The sequence below is a fragment of the Labeo rohita genome, chromosome 20 (assembly GCF_022985175.1).
Source record: "Labeo rohita strain BAU-BD-2019 chromosome 20, IGBB_LRoh.1.0, whole genome shotgun sequence".
NCBI classification, from domain to species: Eukaryota; Metazoa; Chordata; class Actinopteri; order Cypriniformes; family Cyprinidae; genus Labeo; species Labeo rohita.
In genome coordinates, this window is record NC_066888.1 from 19,040,590 (window position 1) to 19,066,579 (window position 25,990).

At 36.4% G+C, this 25,990-nt stretch overlaps 1 protein-coding gene across 1 annotated transcript; it reads left to right on the forward strand.

Annotated features, from left to right (window-relative positions):
- The first annotated feature begins 1,206 nt into the window (after positions 1-1,206).
- On the forward strand, positions 1,207-25,942 carry fmn1 (formin 1). Its single transcript, XM_051139391.1, is given in 19 exon segments — positions 1,207-4,091; positions 4,093-4,377; positions 4,504-4,609; positions 6,083-6,144; positions 6,374-6,654; positions 6,656-7,057; positions 9,509-9,650; positions 10,271-10,358; positions 10,976-11,037; positions 12,962-13,050; positions 13,245-13,374; positions 13,582-13,728; positions 13,901-13,960; positions 16,207-16,327; positions 21,365-21,457; positions 23,961-24,012; positions 24,106-24,255; positions 24,402-24,483; positions 25,267-25,942. Coding segments are annotated over 19 exon segments (4,773 nt in total). The 5' UTR covers positions 1,207-1,715; the 3' UTR covers positions 25,312-25,942.
- Positions 25,943-25,990: the final 48 nt, after the last annotated feature.

Here is a 25,990-nt window from a genome sequence, read left to right on the forward strand (position 1 = left end):
GCATTCTTATTTGTACTATATATATATAGAAATGGTCTTGAAATGAAAGCAAAATGCGTCTGAATGAAAACAATTCTTTCACTTTAACTCTAAACTGTAGTACACTTCCGTGTCCACTCTGTGGCAGTCTGTGTATTCCTGTTAGCTATTCAATAAGAAAACCCTTCAACAAGGAAAAAGGTGGCTTTTCAAGTATCCCATTTTGAATGATGCATTTTAAAATTATGTGCACTGATCGTGTCAAACAGCATTGTGGCTTTACATATGCATGTCAACTAGCAGTTGTAACTGACAATAACCTCTGGCTCATTCATCTGGCTAATGCATATTTATTATATTTTGTCCTGGAGAGTCCAAATCCAAACCCACCTGTCTGGAGGGTTATTCTGAGGCAGATTCAGTCATTAAAATTTGAGTATGAATAATTTTATGTTTTTCCACAGAAGCGAGTGAGCACAGGGTGCATGCAGAGAAGTGGCCATGTGAGCACATTGGTAATGTGTCCTCGTGCAACTCTGTGTCCAAAAGCAAATGTGAAGAAGATGAGATCATCAGTACTGCACATGTCTCTCTTGACCGTGACCACACTGTAAGTGTTTGAAAATACCGTCATTGTTCATCTGTGACAGACCTGCAGTTAACTACTGTATGTCAATTCATTTATTAGTGTGTATTATGAATATCACAAAATTGCTGATTATGTCAATCCCTAAATTTTAAGAAAACCCACTCTCTTAGTTCTTCATCATTTTTATACTGTAAGGGAAAAAATCAAAAGGTGAATGAAAATGTGTATTTATTAATATTAGGTTTATTATTTAAAACATGAAGAATGTCTATTAACATTGTTCTTACCTTGTGGATTACTGTAGTGAAGACATATCTGAGAACCAAACCAAACCATAGGTAACAAAACAAGGATGTAGGTGGGGTTAACAGGTTAATCGTACTGATTAATGTGATGTTATCTAGTGTGAAGTGGACAGAAGGCGATAACCAGCCTTAAAGAAGTTGTCCTGACTGGACAGTTACTCTTACTAGAGTTTTGTGTGCTCTTCTGGGTGTGGTACCGAGGTGCCACTTCTTCCTCAAGGGCGACCGAGTGTGTGACCAGAAATCATGTGGCAGAAAATAGGTGGGTGGAGCGCTTACTGCCTATATGTGCATTTCATGTGTTGGTTTATGCGCTGTCGTTGCGAACTGTGGATTAAAAGCAAGTAGACATTACAAACTCCAAGATGGAAAAGAATGAAGAGGCTAAAAAGAATGTAAAGGCAGGATAGAAGGACCAAACTGCACGCTGGCACTATTTGGAATGTCGTTGCGGAATGTTTTTTTTCTTTCCATTTCTTGAGCTCTCCTGTAATGAGAGACTGAGAACTAGCATCTTTGCTTTTTAATTGACGTTTTCCTGGCGTCCGTTATTCTGGAAACTTTATGTAAGGCACACCAGACTTAAAGTCATATTATTTTATTAAAACAGAACGGCATTTCAAAACTGTAAATGATTTATTCGTGTTCATAATTTGTCAGCACAAGGACCGGAAATTCAGAGTAGTGGAAACCTGGACTTTTTGGTAATGGCAAACATGGACACTTCAGCTTTAACTCTGAAGATTTGAATTTTGACTGCTTCCTGTTTGATTCACTTGTGGAATACGGTCGTTTGAATACAGACAGACTAAATTTGATCTTAAACAGGCGGAAGAAAGGAAATGGAGAGTAAGCCCATCAATTCATTTTTGGACAAATTAACAGTCTTTTTTACTCCACAAAAAGATGTTCAAAGGCAGGATGGTTTGGATGATCAATGGGATGCTTTTGATATAATTAAGACTTCAATGACAAATGCTGAGGAAGACAAAACAAAGGACAATGGCAACAGATCAGAGCATCAAAATGTTACTGAAACTGCTGGAATTGATTTTTCTTCAAAAAAGGAGGACGTGGACTTGGACCTGAATGTTGACCACCAGGGAGATAATTACGATAAAACATCAGCAGCACGCCAGACTGACCAGGATGTAACAGATGGTCAAGCTGACACACCGTCTAAATCACTTAGCGAGGTCTCAGCCAGTGACAGCGCTAACAGACTGGACAAACAACTTGAAAACCCAGCACTTGGTACAGTGGATGACAAAGAACCTGTTTTTAGAGAAGGATCTTCAGACAACGATAAAGAGTTTGTTTCAAAAAGCAATAAGGATATGAGCAAAAACAGACTTGATCAGGACATTTCGGCAAATGAGACCGTTGGTATGGAATCGGGTATAACAAATGACAAGCTGTTTGGTGTTGTGGAAAATGAGAAAGAAAAAGACCACATAGAGGAAACCAGTAGCAGCAAAGAAACACTGACAGTTTTCAGAGAGGACACTGAGGAAGAAGCATTGAAAGACAAAGTCTGTCAGGACGTCCTCACAGACGCTCAATGTATCAAACTGTACCAGAAGGAAACGGAGAGTAAGCCATTCAATTCATTTTTGGACAAATTAACAATCTTTTTTACTCAACATAAAGGTGTTCAAAAGCAAGATGGTTTTGATGATAAAGGGAACGCTTTTGATATAATTAAGACTTCGCAAACAAATGCTGAGGAAGACAAAACAAAGGACCATGTGAACAGATCAGAGCATCAGAATGTTACTGAAACTAATGAAGCTGATTTTTCTTCAGAAAAGGAGAAAGTGGACTTGGACCTGAATGTTGACCATGAGGGAGATAAGCATGATAAAACATCAGCAGCATGCCAGACTGACCAGGATGTAGCTGATGGTCAAGCTGACATGCCATCTAAATCGCTTAGCGAGGTCTCAGCCAGTGACAGTGCTAACAAACTGGACAAACAACTTGAAAACCCAGCACTCAGTATAGTGGATGACAAAGCACCTGTTTTTAGAGGCGGATCTTCAGGCATTGATGAAGAGTTTGTTTCAAAAAGCAATAATAAGGATATGAGCAAAAACATACTCAATCAGGACATATCTTCAGGTGAGACCATTGTTATGGAAAATGAGAGAGAAGACCACAGAGAGGAAAAAAGCAGCAGCAAAGAAACGGTGACAGTTTTCAGAGAGAACGCTGAAGGACAACCATTGAAAGACAGAGTCTTTCAGGACTCCCTCACAGACACTGAAAGTACAAGTATTCCCTCTGACAGAAATAATCTGACTGAATTTTTAATAACAGAGTCTTTGGATTCATCCACGAATAACAATAATGACTTTTCAGTGCAGAGCCAGCAGGAAGGTTCTGCTGCTGAGAGCAAAACAGAGTCTAATGGAAATCTTCAAAGCGCTGCAGATGTTCCAGAGGAAACCAAAGCTGGTGTAAATAAACAAACTCGGACTAACCACCACCAGACATCCACAAACATGGACATTCAGACAATGTTAACACATTGTGAAGCTCACAGTCTCGTCGATAAAAAGGTCTCAAACTCACCTGCGAATACCAGAACTGTAGTCATAACCCTTACACGTGTTGAAGATCTTTCTGCAGGATCATGTGTTGATGCTGAAAAGATCCAATCGAGAGATGAGATTGTGGTTGGTAAAGCTGCATGCAGTGGAAGCGGCACAGAATCAGACAGTTTTCTGGAGGTCCATCCATCTACAACAAGCCAGAAGAACCAGATGAAGCATTCTGAGACTGGAGGTGAGATTTCAGAAGGTTCTGACCTCTGTGACACTGAAGACCTTGATAAAAAGACTAATTCAGAACCAGAACTGCTACCTCCATCCATGGTGATAAAAGTGCGTACAGAAGAAGAAGTGAATAAAGAGAACAAAGAAGAGATTATGTTAGATACCGATTCATCTTCTATTGAGAAGACCACAACGGACCAAACCTCCAAAGCCGTAAAAGAAAAACCAGTCCAACTGTCGTCCCTTTTCACCGGGCTCCTCAGCCCCAAGAAAGAAGCCCTTGAGGAAAAAGACACTCTAGAGGAACCCCAAAGCCCTGCCAAAAAAGGACTTTTTGCCGATCAGTCTAACAAGAAAGAAGTCAAGGGAGACTTTCTAGAACAGCTTACCCAGTTCCTCAGCAAGGGGGAAGGGAAGAGAAAGCAGGAGAGCATGACAAGCCCCCCCACTGTCTCCAATCAGTCAGGAACTTGGAGAAAACCCAGAAACATCTGTAGAGGAGCCGGCCGTTCCCCAGTCTGAGGAAACAAACAAATCTACAAATGCAGAGACGGCCTTAGGTGCACTGAAGGCTTTCTTCACAGTTAAATCTGCCAAGAAGGAGGCTTCGAACCGCAAGGACCTGGACACTGTAAAGAAGAAAATCAACAGGGACAAAGACGTCCTCAAATCCTTCTTTGATAGGAACTCAAGCAAGTCTCCAGACAACAAAGAAACTGATTCCAAAGTATGAAGTGAACAGATGATTGCATTTGTTGGTAGCATCACACAATCAAAATGTGTGAAAAGCCTTTTTATGTTTTTTTTAGTTCTTTAATTCAGTTTCAATGGTGGCTGTTTTTTTGTCTTATAGGTTGAGGTGAGTGAGGAGCACACCCCAAAGCGACTTCAGACTGTTTGGCCTCCACCAAAACCCAAAGACGAAGAGGAAAAGATTGGTCTAAAATACACTGAAGCTGGTAAGGACTCATTGTGTAATCAGAAACAGCAGCAGTAAGTGTAAATGTTTGCTCCGCTTCCAATATTTACCTTAGTATTTAATGACACAACACTGTCCAAACAAATTCCAATACACCTCCACCCTAAGTGTGTTCCTGAAGGGCTGTTCTGTAGATGAAATAACTCAATGTCACACTATTTGCTATTTAAGATAATATGTTTTATCAGTAATGCAGTTCTTAATCTTGCTTCATTAAAAATTACATGAATGTTTACATTCAGTGCTATAAGTAGTTTTATAATCACCATTATTGAGTGTCGGCCGCATTGCCCGTATTGCAGTGTCTTATAGATTTAAAGGGTGTGGAGTCCACAGCCACACCTAAAAAGCACACACAGACAGAATAGTGTTGTCATATGTCTTGGTTTGATTATATTTAAGGAAATTTGTTTTCCTACATAAAAGTCAGACAGTTTTTCCCATGGTTCTCTAGACAAGACAGTGATCATCCATGTATAACAGTCCCACCACTGCCATCTATTGGAAATTTTACATCTGAAACATTTATTGGATATCCAATTCTTCATCCCATATGCAATATAAGATATTTTCTCAGCAAGGATGCATGAAATTGATTTAAAGTTGCAACTAATTCATGAAGACTTGTGTAATGGCTGCTGAAAATTCAGCTTTGCCATCTCTGTAATGAATTACATTTTAAACATGTTAAAAATATTTTTTATAACATTTTAAAAAATAGAATATATAAAAAATATACACTACCAGTCAAAAGATTTCAAGTCTCTTGCTCACCAAGCATGCATTTATTTGATCTAAAGTACAGCAAAAACAGTAACATTTTAAAAATATTTTTACTATTTAAAATAACTATTTTCTATTTGAATATATTTAAAAATGTCTTTTATTCCTGTTATCAAAGCTAAATTTAACTCCAGTCTTCAGTGTCACATGATCCTTCAGAAATCATTCTAATATGCTGATTTGCTGTTCAAGAATTTTTTTTATCATTATTGTTATCAATATTTCAAACAGCTGAGTACATTTTTTTCAGGATTCTTTGATGACCAGAAAAATCTGCATTTTTCTGAAATAAAAATCTTCTAAACATTCTTGGAGTCAGGGGGTGGGGGAGAAATTATAGAAATTAATACTTTTATTTAGCAAGGATGCTCTAAATTGATCAGAAATGATGATAAAGACATTTATGATGTTACAAAAGATTTCTATTTCAGATAAATGCTGTTCTTCTGAACTTTCTATTCATCAGAGAAACCTGAAAAACCTGTTTTCAACATAATAAGAAGAATAAAGCAGAATATTAAAATGATTTCTGAAGGATCATGTGACTGAAGTAATAATGTTATATATATATATATAAATATGGTAGAGCTCTGATTTATAGGTTTTCTAGCAAAATTTTAATGGGTTTTGTGATACATTTACTTCTAATGTCTTTGTTTTACATTCTCAGAGCATCAGGCAGCTCTTCTGCAGCTAAAAAGAGAATGTAATGAAGAGGTGGAGAAATTACAGGTGAGATCCTTTCGAAAACAAAAGTTTATACATATTGGGAAAATTTTACTAATAGCATCAATAATTTTAAATCACTGCCAGGAAAAGTGTGTGTTTTTATAATTAGTGCTGTGTATTATAGTTTGCAAATATAAAGACACTTCACACTTTTTTTTAATTCATGCATTCTTTGGGAAAAATACTTTATTCTTTATATACTGTATGCTGATGTTTGGACTTTTTAATGCAGGCCGACTTCAAACTTGAGCTTTTCCGGTTACAAAAAAAGAATGAAGAGGACCTCTCCAGACTAGGGGCAACAATTGCCAGCTTACAAAGAGAGAGGGACAAAGAGAGAGACAAAGATCACAGAGATGCTGCTGTGTCCACTGAAGACAACATCAAACCACGGGTCTTCCGCTCTGTGTGTATTCAGACAGAAAGAGACACACTCATCAAGCCTGAGGATGCCAAGGAAGCCCAGAGCAGGAGTTTTGACCCCCTGCCTAAAAATGCTGACCTCAGCTCAACAAAAAAACTTCACTGACAAACAAAAGACAGATCCTCATCCAGCTCCCTCACCTGTATCGCTTCAATTACAGATGGATAGTAACAATATTCCACCCCATCCTCCTCCACCTCCTCCTCTTCCTCCTCCTCCAGGCCCTTGTACTCCTAATGCACCTCCACTTCCTGCTCAGCCACTGGATAAGCCAGGAAGTGTGCCTCCTCCACCTCCTCCACCACCTCCACCTATGAGAGGATGCGGTCTGCCTCCACCACCACCACCCATCTTCCACTCTGCCCCCCCTCCTCCTGGAGTTGGTATCTTCCCCTGTGAAGCAGCTGACAATCCTCCTCGCAAACCAACAGTGGAGCCGGTCTGTCCAATGAAACCGCTGTACTGGACACGGATACAGATTCAAGATAACAGGTATCTCTTATCACCTGAGTTTATATTTTAAAGGAGACATCGGAGGAAATATGCTAATGCTGAACAGCCTGTCAGCGTTTGTGGGCGTGGCCTGAGCAATATGACCTCATACTGCTCAGGAAATTCAAAACGGCTTGATAATTGACCCTTTGCAAAACCCCACCCTCCTTAGTTACTGTTGCTATTCTCAACAAACAGTGCTGCTCTCACACTACACATCATCTTCTGAAAAATACATCGCAGAGCAGGGGCAGGACAGGGCAGGCTATTTCTGGTATAAAAAAAGGTCTCAGCTTTAAAATGTTGTGTATTTGAACCAAACAATGACTGTATGATTTTGTGATCCGTCTTTTCACACTGAGGACAACTGAGGGACTCATATGCAACATTTACAGAAGATTCAAACGCTCACTGATGCTCCAGAAGGAAACATAATGCATAACATTTTTTTTAATTTAAGATCAGGGTAAATTTAACCTATTTTGTCTTCTGGGAAACATATAACTATCTTCTGTAGCTTCTGAATGGCAGTACTAAAAGAAAAAATATGATATTTAGGCAAAATAAGAAAAATGGACACATTCTGTTCAAAAGTTTTCACCCCCCTGCTCTTATTGCATGGTCTTCCTTCTTGAAACATCAGTGAGCGTTTAAACCTTCTGTAATAGTTGCATATGAGACTCTCAGTTGTCCTCAGTGTGAAAAGATGGATCTCAAAAATCATACAGTATTGTTGGAAAGGATTCAAATATGCTTTAAAACCAAAGAATTTGTGGGACATGCAGGATTTTTCTGAAGATTAGCCGGCACTTTAAATGTTCAGGACAAACAAGGGACTCATGAACAATTATCACTAAACAAAAAAACACAGCTGTGGATCATTCAGGTAACACCACAGTAGTAAGAAACAAGGGGATGTAAACTTTTGAACTGGATTTTTTTTTTTATAAATTCAACTATTATTTTTTCTTGTGGACTATACGTAAACATATTTTATGTGAAATATCTTATTCAGGTCAGTACTAAATAAACAATAACATGCATTTGCATGATCCCTCTCATTTTGGTAAAATAATTAACATTTTTAATGATTCTGAAAGGGGGATGTAAACTTTTGACTTTAACTGCCTCATTAAGATCAATGACACGTAAACTGATCGTCTTTTCTTATTTACTTAAAACATGAAAAAAACATGAATGAACATCAGAACGTATTTTATTTAAGAGATCAGTACACAACTTATCAAGTTTAAATCCCCCGAAGTTAATCATGTCTCCTGTCTGATTTGATTTTCGGAATGGCAGTCCGATTTTTTAAATAGTTTATTTCTGTTGATTTTTATATTATAAATTATAATAAATTAGTTCAAAAAAGTAAATAGTATTTTGAGTCATGGAAGAATTAAAAAAACAATAAAACTGAAAATTGTATTTTTAAATAGGTATCATCTGTATTAATTTAGTGTTATTAATACAGTATAGTTTTTTGTATAATATTTTTATTTTGAATAGTTATGATTTTATTTTTAGAAATTGTGTTATTGGGTATTTTGTCATTTATTTTATAAATATTCTGTCTATTCTATTTAGCTCCAGTATTCATTTATTTTAGTTTGAATAATTTTTATACGTCAATGTAAACTTTTACAAGTTTAAGTTTGTTATTTAATATTTATATTTTATTTTATTTCAATTAGCAAAACTGATTTTTGATCGTTTTTAGTTAACAGTAACACTGGACACAATGTGCTTTTAAATAACAAACAACTACTCTAAACTAAATATAAAACCTTTAGAAAAACTCCATCCCACTCTACCTGTATCCCATATAAACATTTCCATTGTTCAACATTCCTGAAACACACAATGCATGTCCACAAGTGACACTGACATTTTCAACTCTCCCTCGTCAGACCTCATGGGAAGTTTAAGGCAGACCACTGCAGACATTTGTCTGCATGAGGGGCCAGCCACAGGCCGAGCAGCAGTCTTTCCAGGACCTCTAGTGGCGGTGTGGATTTCTGTGGGATTCAGCTCCCCGGCCACCTCTGTGCTGCTGCAATGTTATTTGACTCCTCATGAAAGCTTTCTGCTCTCTCCGTGAGCATTTTGTCAAGCCAAAGCCGAACCCAGTCAAGCTTAGCTGTGCGCCGTCGTTCTGGCTCTTTAATTATTTTTATGGGAGAGAAAAAATTTGCAAATCAGATTACTCACATTGAGCCCCTGTTGATTTTCCTTTTCCTGCTTTCAGGCACGGTTACCCAGCAACAGTAAATAAATCATGTAACTTTGGTTTTTACAAACGCTAGTATTAGAAAATGCTCCGGTCGTGGCCTGCTCTGTGACTTTGAAGTGTGAAGATTCAATCTCGATAAGCCTTAAAGTGAGCAGAAAATGTCAAATTTTTGAAAAACATAAAATCACTCGTCATCTATTTCTGTCTTTTCTAAGGAACAATATGCTATGGAGTTCCCTGGAAGAGCCAGAGATAATAAACACCAATGAGTTTGCGGAACTGTTTGCTAAAGCCACATCGCCCACCAAGAGAAAGCCCCTATCGGAAGCCTACGAGAAGAAAACCAAAGCCAGGAAGGTACCGCTCTTGTCTGAAGATGAGAAAAAATGATACGGCGGAGAAGACATAGAGATATTTATATAGCAAATGCAAGGTTGTAGGTTTGATCATATGCACTTTAAGTTGCTTTGGATGAAAATGTCCACTAGGTGGAGCACTTTATTATTATATTATTATATTATTATAACACAAGCATAACTGATGCATTCATGCATTCACCTCTGATAATTACGTTCCTATAAACAGAAACGTAATTTATCAGGTGCTGTCACTTGAGAGAATCTGCCATTTTTGAAGTAAATGCTTATGAGTAATATCAGGATCCCACAAATGCCTTTGAAATTGATATAATTATATAGGAAATGAGAATAATTTGAAATAAATGAACCTGTTTATGAAATGTGATCGTGCCATTGTTACCTTTGGCAGGCGGATTTTATTATGGAAGTTTTGGAATTTCCCAAAGGTTCTTTTGTTATTCATTCAATCCACTTTTGCATAATACAAGCGTGAGTCTTTGCAACCTTGTAATCGTATGGTAGAGTAAGCAGAATGCACTTAACTTATGATCTAAAATCATTTAGAAGTGAAATGCTGTTATGTGGTGGGGTTTGACTTGTGAATGTGAATTTCTTTAGGTTATTAAATTACTGGATGGCAAGCGTTCTCAAGCCGTAGGCATCTTAATCTCAAGTCTCCATCTGGAGATGAAGGACATCGAACAAGGTAAATCACATCGAACAACTTCATATATGTTGAGAAATGCTCGACCACCAGCTCAGCGGAGTGTCATTTTATTCTATCCAGACTAATTTTTCTTCCACTAATAATAAACAGACATGTTAAAATTATACATATTTGTGTGGCCTGGATGGCGAAAGGCAAGCTAAGACATGATGTTGAAATAATTCTGTGTATGGAGACATATCTTGCAACAAAGTGATTGGCTCCAGCTCATATTAAGGATAAATTGGCTGTATGTTTGTTAAATAAACTTGTCTTGCGGTTTACCACCAGAAATATTCTTTGGGTTCTCCACATTATGGCATGCACATCAGTAATACTTACTGAACATATACTTTCACATTGACAATCTTGAAGTCATCACAGCTTGGCTTAACAGAGTCAGACAGGCAGATGTTTTTGATGATATACGTAAATTGAGCAGCGAATTTGTACAGGAAAAAACTCTAAAATACATATTTTACATATCTCAATACATGCTTTTGCATTCAGATATCACATCCATGTCTTCTAACGTTTTATTTTTCCTTCATATGTCTAATAACTAATCAGTCTTCTTCCTTAATACTAATACTCCCTAATACTTCTTCCTTACACAGCTGTTTTGACTCTGGACAATTCTGTGGTTGACTTGGATGCTATTGAAGCCCTGTATGAAAATGTAAGTATCCTGCCACGCTGGAAATGTAGTTATGTATAGGCACACGCTGAATCCCATCTTCCAAAACAGTAGTTAACAAAATTTGAACATCCATCATTCACACAATTCTACATATCATGCTTTCTTGATGTTTAAAAATAGCAGGAATGGAGGCACTTACAATGAATGTGAATGAGGCCAGTGTTTGGAAGATTTAAAAGCAGAAGTGTGAAGATTAACATTAATAATTCTAGTTTATTGAGCTGTATTTTTCACACATGCTCTACCAGTCAAAAGTTTTTGAACAGTAAGATTTTTGATGTTTTTAAAGAAGTCCCTTCTGCTCATCAAGCCTGCATTTATTTGTTTCAAAGTACAGCAAAAACAGTAATATTTTGAAATATGTTACTATTTAAAATAAATATTTGAATATATTTTAAAATGTAATTTATTCCTGTGATTTCAAAGCTGAATTTTTAGCATCATTACTCCAATCACATGATCCTTCAGAAATCATTCTAACATTATTATTATTATTATTATGTTGAAAACATAGTATAATTTTTTTAGGTTTCTTTGATGAATAGAAAATTCAGAACAGAACAGCATTTATCTGAAATAAAAATATTTTGTAACATTATAAATGTCTTTATCATCACTTTCGATCAATTTAAAGCATCCTTGCTAAATTCTCCAAAAATTAATAAATAAATTATACTGACTGTTTTGAATGATAAAGTGTATAATGTTACAAAAGCTTTTAATTTCAGATAAATGCTGGTCCTTTTGTTCATCAAGGAATCGTGAAAAAAAATTATTAAATGAACTGTTTTAAATATTGATAATAGTAATAATAATAATAAATCTTTCTTGAACAAGAAATCAGAATATTAGAATGATGTCTGAAGGATCATGTGACACTGAAGACTGGAGTAATGATGTTGAAAATGTAGCTTTGATCACAGGAATAAATTACATTTTAAAATATATTCAAATAGAAAAAAATATTAAAAATATATGAAAATGTTACTGTTTTAGCTGTACTCAAAGGCTTGGTGAGAAGAAGAGGCTTCTTTAAAAACATTAAAAATCTTACTGTTCAAAAACTTTTGACTGGTAGTGTATCTATGATGAAAAATACATTGTGGTAGGTTACTAGTATGAAACAAAGTCTCCCTTTTTAAATGTAGTAGAATAAACAACAAATAGGTACCATTTTGTGTCTCTTTAATGTGTCGTGACAGATCGCTTTAGCTCATTAGTTCAAGCGGCACATGAACCGATCATCTCATCCTCTTTACTAGTTATTATAGCATGAAATAAACATGAATGAACATCAGGTCTTGTTTCAACCGCGGAAAGATGTCAATACACACCATTTTTCAAGTTCAAGTCCACCAACGTTAATCCACTCTCAGGTCTGGTTTGTTTGTCAGACAGAAATGGCAGATTCGTTGTTATGATTGGTCAAATCACCTGCAATCAAACTCCCTGCAAAGGGTCATTGTATAGAATTTTAAATAGAAAAGGTTAGCATGCCTTTTTCCATTTTAAAATGGTAACACACCATTGAATTTTTTAATGTTTATGGATTTGCCCCATTCACTTCCATTGAAAATGTCGCACCGTAACCCAGATTTCTGCGTATTTAAAATAAGCTACAATGCTGAATAAATTGAGCTTAACTTGTAGCAAGGATAGTCTTTCATGATTGTTTTACTGTATTTAACCATTTTACAGTATTTGCATCCATTCAACACACACTTCTCAACAAACTCACTTTAGAAAATGCATAGAAGACACAGATTCCACATCACCCTTCTTGTTGCTGAAGTTCCATTTCCAACATAACTAAAATAATTGATAGTTCCTGTGTGGTTTCTTAAGTTTATGTGTGTGTCATTGGTCAGTCGTCATATGAATGCGTCTGTTCTGTTTCTCCCAGAGAGCTCAGCCTGAGGAGTTAGAGAAGATTAAGAAACACTATGAAACCTCAGACGAGGAGCAGGTCAAACTACTGGACAAGCCTGAACAGTGAGATATTCCAGAAGCACACCAGATAACTCACTTTTTCATGAAGCTAGCGACTAGTGATACGTCAATTGTCACTTACAAGGGCACTTTTTGCAATGTATACTTCTCTTCATTTGAGGACGGACGAAGACAGAGTAGTGTTTTCAACACTACGCACTTTAGGTTGACAGATGTTCATTGCTTTTCCTTGACAGGTTCCTGTATGAACTCTCCCAGATCCCTGAGTTCTCCAGTCGAGTTCACTGTTTCATTTTTCAGTCGAAGTTCACTGACGCCGTTGCCTCCATACAGCGCAAGACCGAGATTATTCTTCACGTCTGCAAGGTACAAAGGAACTTTTCAAAGGGGGTCTGACCTCAGATATTATCAAACATTTGATAAAGTATCAATGCTGGCATTCTTAACAGTCAAAAACAGCCTTTCAGGAAGCTGCCAACCGTTTATTTAAGTGAGGTCTAAGTGCTTGCTTTGTCTCCAACATCTTCGTTATGAAGTGTGATGAATGCATAAATAAATGTTGATGTGTTTTAGTATCTGTTGGAGAAAGACAGTGTGAGGGAGGTGATGGGACTGGTGCTTGCTCTGGGAAACTACATGAATGGAGGCAGCAGAGCTCGAGGACAGGCCGACGGCTTCGGGCTTGAGATTCTTCCCAAGCTTAAAGACGTCAAGAGCAGGGTAATGTTTTTCTCCATTTCATAAACCCATGTTTGACACTGTGAAGGCCCTAGTCGCATACACAAACACACTGAGATGTTTGATAGAGCCTCAACCTAATTTGTTTTTTCTGTTTGCTAACGTTTTGCAGTTTAATGTACGTTTTTTGACATAACTGTCTATAAATCTACAGGAAAACCAAATTTGTTTGTTGGACTACATTGTTTCCTACTATCTGCGTCACCTTGATGAGGTAAAGCATGAACATGTACTTCTCCACATGGAATTTTATTTTGCACAGTGCTTCTGGTCACATTATTTTTATGGTCAATGACATGACTCATTTTTCTATTCATTAATTTATCATTTATTTTCTGTTAAATATAATCAGTGATACATGAAAAGGCAAGTCCTACATACAATGATTGAGTATACTAAAATGCAACATCAGTTAACTACATTAGTTAACATGAAATGAGAATAAACAATACTTCTGCAGCATCTATTAATCTTAGTTAATGGTAATTTCAGCATTTACTAATGTATGTATATATTTAAGAAATGTGTTATGTTTGTATATTAAAAATATTTATGTATAATATCAGTTATATTATATATAAATATATACATGTAAACACGTAAATATTTTCAAAATATATGTGTGTGTATTTATATATACATAATAAATATACACAGTACACACACATATTATGTAAACACAAACTTTTATTTTAGATGTGATTAATCGCGATACTAATCAATTTATAATGTTACAAAATATTCCTATTTAAAATAAATGGTGTTCTTTTGAACTTTCTATTCATTAATGAGTCCTGGAAAAAATACATCATTCCACAAGATTCCACAATAATATTAAGCAGCATAACTTTTAAACATTAAAGGAGAAGTCCACTTCCAGAACAACAATTCACTAATTTACTCACCCCCTTGTCATCCAAGATGTTCATGTCTTTCTGTCTTCAGTCGTAAAGAAATTATGGTTTTTGAGAAAAGCATTTTAGGATTTTTCTCCATATAGTGGACTTCAATTGTGCCCCCAATTTTGAACTTCCAAAATGCAGTGTAAATGCAGCTTCAAAGGGCTCTAAATGATCCCAGCCGAGGAAGAAGGGTCTTATCTAGCGAAACAATCTGTAATTTTTTTCGGAAAATAAAAATGTGTATACTTTTTAAGCACAAAAGCTTGTGTAGCACAGGTTCTGGCATGCATGTTCACGACGTTACGTACTATTGAATCACGTCGAAAGGTCACGCCGAACATAGGTGGAACCACAGACCCAGTGTTTACAAAGTGAACGCGCAAAGACTAAGAAAGTGCAAGTAAGTCAGACGCTGTTTACAAACAAAAAGGTACAACGATGTCGGATGATTCTGAAGTTGTAGGAGAAAATAAGATGGAGTTTTTCGCCATACTCTACCTTTTTGAGCCGGAGTACACAGACTATAAACTTAGACGTGATTCGTAGTAGTGATGGGAAGTTCGGATCATTTTACCAACTCGGACCTTTGAGTCTCGTTCAGCAAGTCTTTTTTTCGAGTCATTTCGTACATTTTAGCAAAATCAGCCTCACGGGACAGCCCCATAAGATGAACGAATGACTCGAAAAGCCTGAAGACTCGAAACAGGTGAACTAATTCCAGTACAGAACCTAATAGGATGTTGTGAATGTGCTACTGAACGAATCACTCCCCGAGACGACTCGTTCTTCACGAGTCACATTAAAGATTAGTTCAAAATGAACAACCCGTGGATGCGCATCTGAGAGCCTGTGCTATGCGAGCTTTTGTGCTTAAAAAGTGAACAAATTTTTATTTTTCGAAAAAAAAATGACCGATCGTTTCGCTAGATAAGACTTTTCTTCCTTTAGAGCCCTTTGAAGCTGCATTTAAACTACTTTTTTGAAGTTCAAAATGGGGGGCAATTGAAGTCCATTACATGAAGAAAAATCATAAAATGCTTTCCTCAAAAACCATAATTTCTTTACGACTGAAGACAGAAAGACATGAACATCTTGGATGACAAGGGGGTAAGCGAATTATTTGTTAATTGTTGTTCTGGAAGTGGACTTCTCCTTTAATAATAATTATATTAAATCTTTCTTGATCACAATCAAATCAGCATATTAGAGTGATTTCTGAAGGATCATGTGACACTGAAGACTGGAGTAATGATGCTGAAAATTCAGCTTTGCCATCACATGACTAAATTACATTTTAAAACATATGAAATTAAGAAACGTTTTTTTTAAGTTGTAGTTAAATTTCACAATATTACTGTTTTTTACAGTATTTTAATACTGTATTTTTTTAGTAAGCAGCCTTACAGCTTTGATGAGCATACAAGACTTCTTTTAAAAGTGTTAAAATCTTTCCAATCCCAGGCTTTTGGACACTGATTTACATTTCTAAAAAGATTTTTCTGTCTCTTCTTTATCGTGGACACTCAAATATGTCACTGACCCTTAAATCTCCCTTCAGAATGCTGGGACAGAAAAGAGCATCTTTCCTTTGCCCGAACCTCAAGATGTTTTCCTTTCCTCCCAAGTGAAGTTTGATGACCTCTCAAAGGACCTCAGAAAGCTGAACAGAGACCTGACAGGTAAGAATTACCAAAAACACTCTCAGAGCTTCAGAAACGATTTTAGCGTGCCACTGATTTACTATAGCATCAAAAGAAGTAAGATTACACGGGTGGATGGATGACTACAGTCCTGCAACACGGCTCCAGCCGAATCCTGAGGTCTTTACAGCATCTGTTAACAACAACTCATTATTAAACCACGTTGGATCAGGTGGAATACACAGACGTGTTTGCGTATGTACACGTGTGCACGCACAGATGCGGAGACGAAGCGGAGTCTGTGTGATTTTGCCCTGGCGCCTTTTAGATATGACTTTAATCCTGCCCATCAGATGCTTCTGGCATTGTGTGATTCTTTAGCTCCGTCGGAGGGGCCAAAGGCTACAGTTCTTTGGCGCTTATGTAATCTGAGAGAAGAGCGGCTTATCGCTGGCGGGATGGGCTTTATCTGCACACAGATGCACTGCCGTTCTCGTGCTACACTGTATCAGTCCGAGTTCAGTGTGGCCCTGCAGATGTGTGTCAGAGATTCTTTTCTTTACCTCTCAACAAGCCTTTCTTATCGGGCGACGGAGAGACTGCCAAATCTGGCCCATCGCGCTCTCCCTTTTTCTTTTTTTCTCCTGCTGTTTGAACTCCCCTCATGACTGCGAGAGAATCATGTCTTTGTTTTTTTGTTTTTCTGCTGTGTTTGTTCGATTTTTGGTGTCTTGGGTGCATTACTTACGGCCCCACTGAGGTTTTGGCTACTCAAGGTGACCACATTTGTCTGCAATGTCATTTTGTGGAGCAGGAAAGTGCTGCACTAATCAAATTAGTCACTGTATGCCTACACAAAAAGGGAATGTCCCTGTGATTTTATTTTCCAGAGACAATTATGACAACATTGTGAAGCACATCTAATGCTCTACGTCTCCACAGCTGATTCATCTGGTTTGCGTTTGAGACATCTTTTTGATCTCTTTGTGATTGTGGTTTGGCTCACCGCGGTGCACAGTTGAGAAAACCTGAATGTAGCTGCGAGCCGCCTTGGCGGAAACTACATTTGAGGACCTGATCGAGCTAGACTGTATTTAATCGATATTTTTCGTAGAAACGCCATGGGAAAGGTACTCGACCTCAGTGCCAGCCGTGTTCACAGTTTACACAAATGCTTAATGAAAACAGTAGTGTGTGTAGCCTTATCTGGAGTGAGATGCAGATGGAGCATATCCAACAGTCTTGGGTTCCCATCAGGGTGTATTATGACTGGGGCAGGAGACTGGCTCCTCTGATCCTCTGATTGGACGGTGAACAAACAGTGCTGCGTAGGTCCACGGTTAGTACAATGACTATCTGAGGATGCGATCAGACGTGCATCAAAACAGATCTTCCCCAGAGATAAAGACATTTGATAACCTCTGACTCTGTCACAGGTGGAGCTTCAGCTCTTTTGTGTTTTCTTGTTCATTGGTTAGAGCTAGGAGGTTAGGAACAAGTGTAAACAAAAAAGGTTTAAAGAGATAGTGTTTTTAAAAAATGAAAATTCATGAAATGTCAAAACTCTATGACATCGGTTTTTCCGTGGAGCACAAAAGAAGAGATTTTGAGAAATGTCTGAGTGTATATTAGGGGTTACCCTATTGTAGAATGGTCACGGATCAGCGGTCTCCACGTAAAAAGGATTGTGCAGACCAAACGATAAGTCGCAGAGAGTTGAAACTTGGAGGCATGGTAGTACTCACACTGTGTACAACGTCACCAAGGCTCGTCCCAATCGGCCTGACGGGGACGCTACAGCGAACAAAAGTACCAAATCGCTCATAACTCCTAAACTGTCAGTCGCAGGCTCAAGTGTCTTATGTCGTTGGAGTCCTTGGCTCACGCAGGACAAAACACACACACCTCAGATTTAATCATGAACTTAGCAAAATTTTTGAGTATCTCACATTTTTAGAAAAAACTATTTTTGCAAACTAGTCCTAGGTTTTTTGCCCAATCGGAACCAAACCAGTGCAGAAAGGTTCTCTGGAGAGTGAATATCAAAATTCTCAAAAAAAAAGTTGAACTTTCAACTCACCGTCGCAAAGAGGCCAGTGCCACTTTTAGTAAAATTTCTATAACTCCTGAACGTTGTCTATAAGTCTTACGTAAGAGCTCGATCTGAGGTCACAGGAACAAAATCACGGAGCTTGGCCGCTTGTTGGTGCTATAAGAGGGAAAAAAACAAAAAAATGGCTATAAATGCGCAACTATTTGTCCTAGCAACATGAAAATTGGCGTGCGTGGTCTTGGATCGAATCACAGGTGTCTTCAAGGACATTTGCGTATCTAAAAAAACAGCCGCCATTGGTTTTGCACACAAAGTTTGCACACCTGTTAGACAAGGTTAACGGAGACCAATTGGAGCGAAACTTGGTGAGCCTGTTAGACTCGTGGCCCCAAAGGTCTGAGAGAATTTGTTAGAATGAGCCACTGAGGGGCGATATTGCATTTTTCTAGAGCGTAAACATTTGTACGTTGCACTTTTTTTCGCACATACGCACAATAATCATACCATACGATACAGGTGATTCTAAAAAAGCATGCAAAGTTTTAAGGGGATCGGGCCACAGTTGGCGCTATAACAGTCATAAGCGTTAAAAACACAATATTTCTATGGTAGCGTGACCAGACGTGCCACTTCCCGGGGACACGTTTGGCACAAGATTTCTAAATTGCCTAAAAAAACAGCATTTTATAACACGAAAGTAGTGCGAGAGCAGTTCGAAAGTATGGACCCATCTCTTGGTACCTTGATGTTGCAAACAACCAACACCTGGTTATTTTAGTTAATTGCTGTTTGAAAGACACTGAGGTCCAGTCTTGTTTTGGACCTTATTGAAAAACCATTTTAACACAGATGAAAGAAAGTCACAAGTTTGGAATGACACGAAGATGAACAAATGATGACTCTATTCTCATTTGTTTATAACACAAGAAAAAAAGGTTACTCATGAAACAGTTACTCATCACAGTTAGGCTGATACAGCACCATTTATGCAGTATCAACATGGTAGAAGGCTGTCGCTTAACTTGTTTTTAGAATTTGGAAATTCCCTCATGTTACATATTTTCACATTATCCACTCATTATCAAATCAATTTACTATAATCTTTGTTTTACAGATGTAATTGGCATAATTCACCACGGTGATTTGTAGTTGACCCACTAACAGAATTTGCTTTATCAGCAGAAAGCGCTTTAATTCCATCTGCAAGTAATCAGTTATGTGCTAATGGCTTTGACCACAGTATCTGTGGCTTTTTATGTGTTTTTATGTATTTTATGTGGCTTGATAAAACCACCTTAAGATGAAGTTGCTGAAGTTGGTTGATTCTTGGTCAAAAAAATAAAAATAAATGCGCTTAAGAATGTATCAACAGCGGAGTGACAAACATGACCACATACATAAAATTAAAATATGGTTTTATTAAAGCTTATATTGGTTTCACCAATTATATATTTTAATTGACAAAATACAGTAATTATATATAGAAGAAAGAGAGAGAGTGAGAGATTTAATGTTTTTTTAAAGATGGTTTTTATGCTTATCAAGGCTGCCTTTATTTGGTCAAAAATACAGAAAAAAAATAATACTGTGAAATAATATTGCAATTTAAAATAACAGTTTTCTATTTGAATATATTTTAAAACATTATTTATTCCTTATCCAAAGCTGAATTTTCAGCATCATTTACTCCAGTCTTCAGTGTCACATGATCCTTCAGAAATCATTTTAATATGTTTATTTATTATCAATGTTGGAAATTGTTGTGCTGATCAAAATACACTCTTAAAAATAAAGGTTCCAAAAGGGTGTTTTTTTACACCGATGCCATAGAAGAACCAGTTTTGGTTCCCCAAAGAACCTTTCAGTGAACAGGTCATTACTATGACATTTTTTTAGGATTCTTTAAGGAATAAAACATTTAAAAGAACAGCATTTATTTAAAATAGAAATGTTTTGTAACAATATACACTACAGTTCAAACGTTTGGGATCCAAACATTTTTTCTTTTTGTTATTGAAGTAAATTAATATTTTTTTTTTTTTTTTTTTTTTAATTAAGGATGTGTTAAATTGCTAAATGAGTGATAGTAAAGAATTACATTGAATTGTTACATTGTTATTCTGTTTTAATAAATGCTGTTCTTTTTTATTTTTGATTCATTCCTGAAAAAGGTATCACAGGTTCCAAAAAAAAAAAAATAGTAAGTAGCACAACTGTTTCCAACATTGATAATAAATCAGCATATTATATTGATTTCTGAAGGATCATGTGACACTGGTGAGCAGAGTATTGATGCTGAAAATTCAGCTTTGCATCACAGGAATAAATAAAATTTTAAATGCTAATAAAATAGAAAAGTTATTTAAAATTGCAAGAATATTTCCAAATATTACTGTTTTTTTCTATATTTTTGATAAAATAAATGCAGGCTTAGTGAGCAAAAACTTCTTTAAAAAAACAATACAAATCTTACTGATCCCAAACTTTCAAACAGCAGCATAAAAACTGAAAAATAAAATAAAATGTATTCATGGTATGGCAAATCTAAATTTTCAGCAGCCATTACTTCAGTCTTCAGTGTCACATGATCTCTCAGAAGTCAATATAAATAATAAATTTATGTGTGTGTGTCTGTATGTCACCAGAAATGGCTAAATCACCTATTTATTAATGTTATTCAATAACATCTAATTACATATTATCGTATATTACTTAAATGGCATTAATGTAATATAAATATACATTTTATTTTAGATAACCTTAATGAAAAGGCATCTGCAAAGAACAGTTTAGTACTTCATCTTGCTTCATTGTGGCATTTATTCTTCAAAATCCGGGTTATTGGAATAAAAAGTAAGCGCTCATGGTGGTCTAACAGAAAAAAAAAATCTGACTGTTTATTTTTGGCTAAAATATTGCGTAAAAGTTAGTGTAAACTTTGTTTTACAATGAATGACTTCTTCAAATTGGACCTGGTCAGGGACTTTACTCTAACCCAATGTTATTGTTTTTGTCTCATACAGTTTGTGAAAAGGATGTCCTAACTGTGTGTACCAACTCATCCCATGAGCACGTACATCCCTTCAAGGAGAAAATGGATGTTTTCATTGCCAGCGGTGAGATATGCAAAGATTCATGAGATTCAGAAAAGGATCTGGATTCAAAGTTTTTAAGTCTTCTATTTATGTGCTCTGTCACATCAGCCAATCCCTCTCATCTACCTTGTTCAGATATGAAGTCTAGCTGGTCTCTGAGATGTCCTGCCTCTCTAGATGATTGATGGAGAGGAGTACAAAAGTTTGCTTAGATTATATACAGGTTTGTTTTGTTTTGCAGATCATAGAGGCAGATACTGTATATGGAGACATAAACTTGTCGTCATTTACTACAGCACGGCTGAACGAGACAGCGCTAGTGCTAGTAAACCAGACAAATATTTAAAGATTTGTTCTGTTTGTGGTTTATGTGTATATTTATGTACATGTTTATGTTATGCACATAGCAGCAAAGCTATTTCCTTTCCTCACATTCTTCCTACTACAATTATTTGATTGTCTCCGCTACACAGATAAGACAGCACACATCCTGCAGTCTTGAAGAATATCTGCCATGTGCTCTTTTGGGGACCTGATAAGTGTCTGTGACTCCGTACCTGTACGAGATAGCTGGTCAGGTTCAGAAGACAGACACAGAGATAGGAATCAGGGAGACTTTGGAAATGAAGGAGACTTCTTAGTAAAGGAGTTTCAACATTGTCTTTGAGGCCCATGTAGAAAGGCTGTGAATAATATGACAATAGTGCTGTTTGTAGTACGACTGACAGAGTGGTGCATTATCGCTGTTAAAGAGGAAAAATAAAGATAATGAAATAATAGAAGAGATATTGGCTCTTAATATTGACTGTGGTATAGATTATAATTAGGGCTGTCAGTTTAATGCGTTAACTTAATTAATTAGTTATGAAAAAATAACGCAATTAAAATATTTTAACGCAGTTAACGCGCTGGCCCCGCCCCCAGACCTGTACGTCATCGTATATTTCATTCAGTTGCCTGTTGACTAGGGCTGTTCGATTCGGAAAATTTTGAAATCGAGTCAGATTCCGATTCCTGTTTCTGGAATTGATTCCTCACTGTTGTTTTCGATTGTTTTTGGGGTTTTTTTGGAGGAACCTAATTTCTGACATGACTGTAGGATATAAAGGTCTTAGAAAGTAGCCTTATCATAACATTAAGCTTTATTTTATAAAATTATGATACATTTCTGTATTTAAGTTGACATTTTGTCTGCATTGCACATGAAATTAGTCATAGCCCACAGGGCAGCAGTGCTTTGCGCAAAATTAACAAACTGTACACTGAAACAAAATAACCAGAACAACAACACTGATATAAGAGCTAGTGGTTTATCTGTCAGATCAGATACGCTCTCGGCCACTGATCTGTGCTCTCTGCGTTTTCTTTCAGAATTGTCATTGGCTGATAGAAAGGTTAAAAAATTGCATTTTATTTCAGATGGAAATAGGATTAAGACCCTCGATCATGTCATGATCTATTCTGTCGTGCGGCGCTCAAGACTGTGGACAGTATAAGGCCGTTTTACCGAAAAATAACTTCTGAATCGTTTTTGAACTGGTTCATTAAAACGATCTGTCCGAAAGAACCTTTTCGTGGAAACGAATCAGACTTCTAATCACTATTAGCGAGCAAGGCTGCATCCTCAAACTCAAACGAGCTCAGTACCGACTCTTTTCATTCAGTTTATTTTCGTGAATCGATGTTCAGCGACGTTTGATGACAGCAGCCCACTTTGTATGATGCAGCCTTTCATTTGAGAGGCGCCCACAGATAAGCTTTGTTTAACTGAAAAATGCTATGAATGGGGAGTCGATTCCCCTTGATGGGGGAATCGACTCTTGATTCCCAACGCCTCGGAATCAAGGAATCGATTCTTTTTGAAATCGACTCCCAGCCCTACTGTTGACAAATATGATGCACAACTCCATAAATGCAGTTATGCGCTAAAATTCAAGATATTGGTTAGGGCTGTCAACGATTAATCGTGATTAATCGCATACAAAATAAAAGTTTAAGTTTGCCTAATATATGTGTGTGTACTGTGTGCAATTATTATGTATATATAAATACACACAAATTAATGTGTATATATATGAGAAATATGTTGTTAATATACAAAATTATTTTATTTATATATAATATAAATTATATAAAAATTATAATAAATACATATGCTTGTAAATCTTTCTTAAATATATACATGAATGTGTTTGTATTTATATATACATAATAATTATACACAGTACACACACATATATTAGGCAAACTTAAACTTTTATTTTGTATGCGATTAATCGCGATTAATCGTTGACAGCCCTAATATTGGTGCAAAAATGCCCCTGTATCTGTTTTGTCTCGTATATATACATATATATATAGAGAGAGAGAGAGAGAGAGAGAGAGAGAGAGTGAGTTCAGATGCAAAAGCCTCTAAATCCATCCAATGTATTTCTTTAAAATTAGCATTTCTTTCTGGCTACTTTGTATAGGTATAATTATAATATGACTGGCTAATTTTTCATACACCTTTTTCATTTTACAGCACAAAAAGAGCTAATTACAGTGGAACATCAAGTGATATCGGCACGTAAAAGGTACCACGTTGTTCAAAATACTATAAAAATGCAAACTTCATAAAGATTTTCTGACATTATCTTCAGCTTTGCCTCATGTCTTTCCTTCCTCAGCTTCTCTGACTTCGTAGAGTACTTTGGACTAAAGCCACGCTCCGGAGAGCAAGAGATTGTGCCTGGTCATGTTTTCACACTTTGGTTTGAATTCTGTAATGATTTCAAGATCAGATGGAAGAGAGAGAACAAGGTCATATCCAAACAGAGGTGAGATGTTAACAGCATCTAGCATAATTTGTTTTTTGCTTTACAACCGCTCTGATCAACCACACAGTGCAATAACCTATTTAACTTGCTCGAATTGAAACATTATGGTTAAGTAAAATATAATCTGTGTTTTTTTTTTATTTCAGAATTAAAGAGGCCCAACAGTTAGTGCGCAACATGAAAGCAGAGAAGAAGATTGAGACCAGAAGGGCAAATGCCAACGGACTGGTAAGAGTTGGCCTTCATCTTTGCTGACGTGTGGGTGGCAGATAGATAAGTGGTTCAAACACTAGTGACTATTGTACTGTCACAAATCAGGTTTTTAAAACTTCTCTGAACCAAACTCTTATTAAAAGAGAAGTTCACCCAAAAATCTAAATTTGCTGAAAATGTACTCACCCTCAGGCCGTCCAAGAAGTAGATGAGTTTCTTCATCAGAACAAATTTGGAGAATTTATCATTACATAACTTCTTCGTAAATGGATCCGCTTCAGTGAATGGGTGCCCCCAGAGTGAGAGTTTAGGCAGCTGATAAAAACATCACAATAATCCACATGACTCCAGTCCATCAAGTAATGTCTTGTGAAGTGAAAAGCTGCATGTTTGTAAGATACAAATCAATCATTAAGACATTTAACTTTAAACCGTTGCTTCCGATCTTAATCCATAAAGTTAAAAGTTTAAACTAATTGCCTTAATATTTAATTTGTTTATTAAAAACGCAAATTTTCACTTCACAAGACATTAATTGATGGACTGTAGTCATGTTGATTATTTGTGGATTATTATGATGTTTTTATCAGCTGTTTAAACTCTCATTGTGACGGCACCCATTCACTGCAGAGGGTCCATTGGCAAGCAAGATGTAATGATAAAGTTCTCCAAATCTGTAGAAACAAACTCATGTACAACTTGGATGGCCTGAGGGTGAGTACATTTTCTTTATTTCCTTCTTAATGCATGCACAACTAAATGGGACTTGATAATGATGCATATTTCTCCATATTTCAGAAAGAGAGACTGCGTATGAAAGAAGCAAGTCTGACCACCAGCTAATTTCCTCTGCCATTTCCAAAGAGGACGAAGAGGATGTTTATATTTATATTATAACGATTTTAATGTTTTTAAAGAACTCTTCTGCTCACCAAGCCTGCATTTATTTGATCCAAAGTTCAAAAACAGTACAATTTTGAAATATTTTTACTATTTAAAACAGCTGTCTTCTATTCAAATATATTTTAAAATGTAATTTATTCCTGTGATTTCAAAGCTGCAATTTTTAGCATTATTAGTTCGGTCACATGATCCTTCAGAAATCACGCTAATATTCTAATTTGCTGAATATTATGTTGAAAACAGGTTTTTTCTGGTTTCTTTGATGAATAAAGAGTTCAGAAGAACAGCATTTATCTGAAATAGAAATGTAACATTATAAATGCCTTTATCATCACTTTATATCAATTTAAAGCATCCTTGCTAAATAAAACTATTAATTTCTATAAAAAATTATACTGACATCAAGCTTTTGAATGGTATAGTGTATAATGTTACAGAAGTTTTTTTATTACAGATAAATGCTGATTTTGGAATCGTTCTATTCATCAAAGAATCCTGAAAAACGTACTCAACTGTTTTAATTTTTGATATTAATAATAAATATGTCTTGAACAGCAAATCAGCATATTAGAATGATTTCTGAATCATGTGACACTGAAGACTGGAGTAATGATGCTGA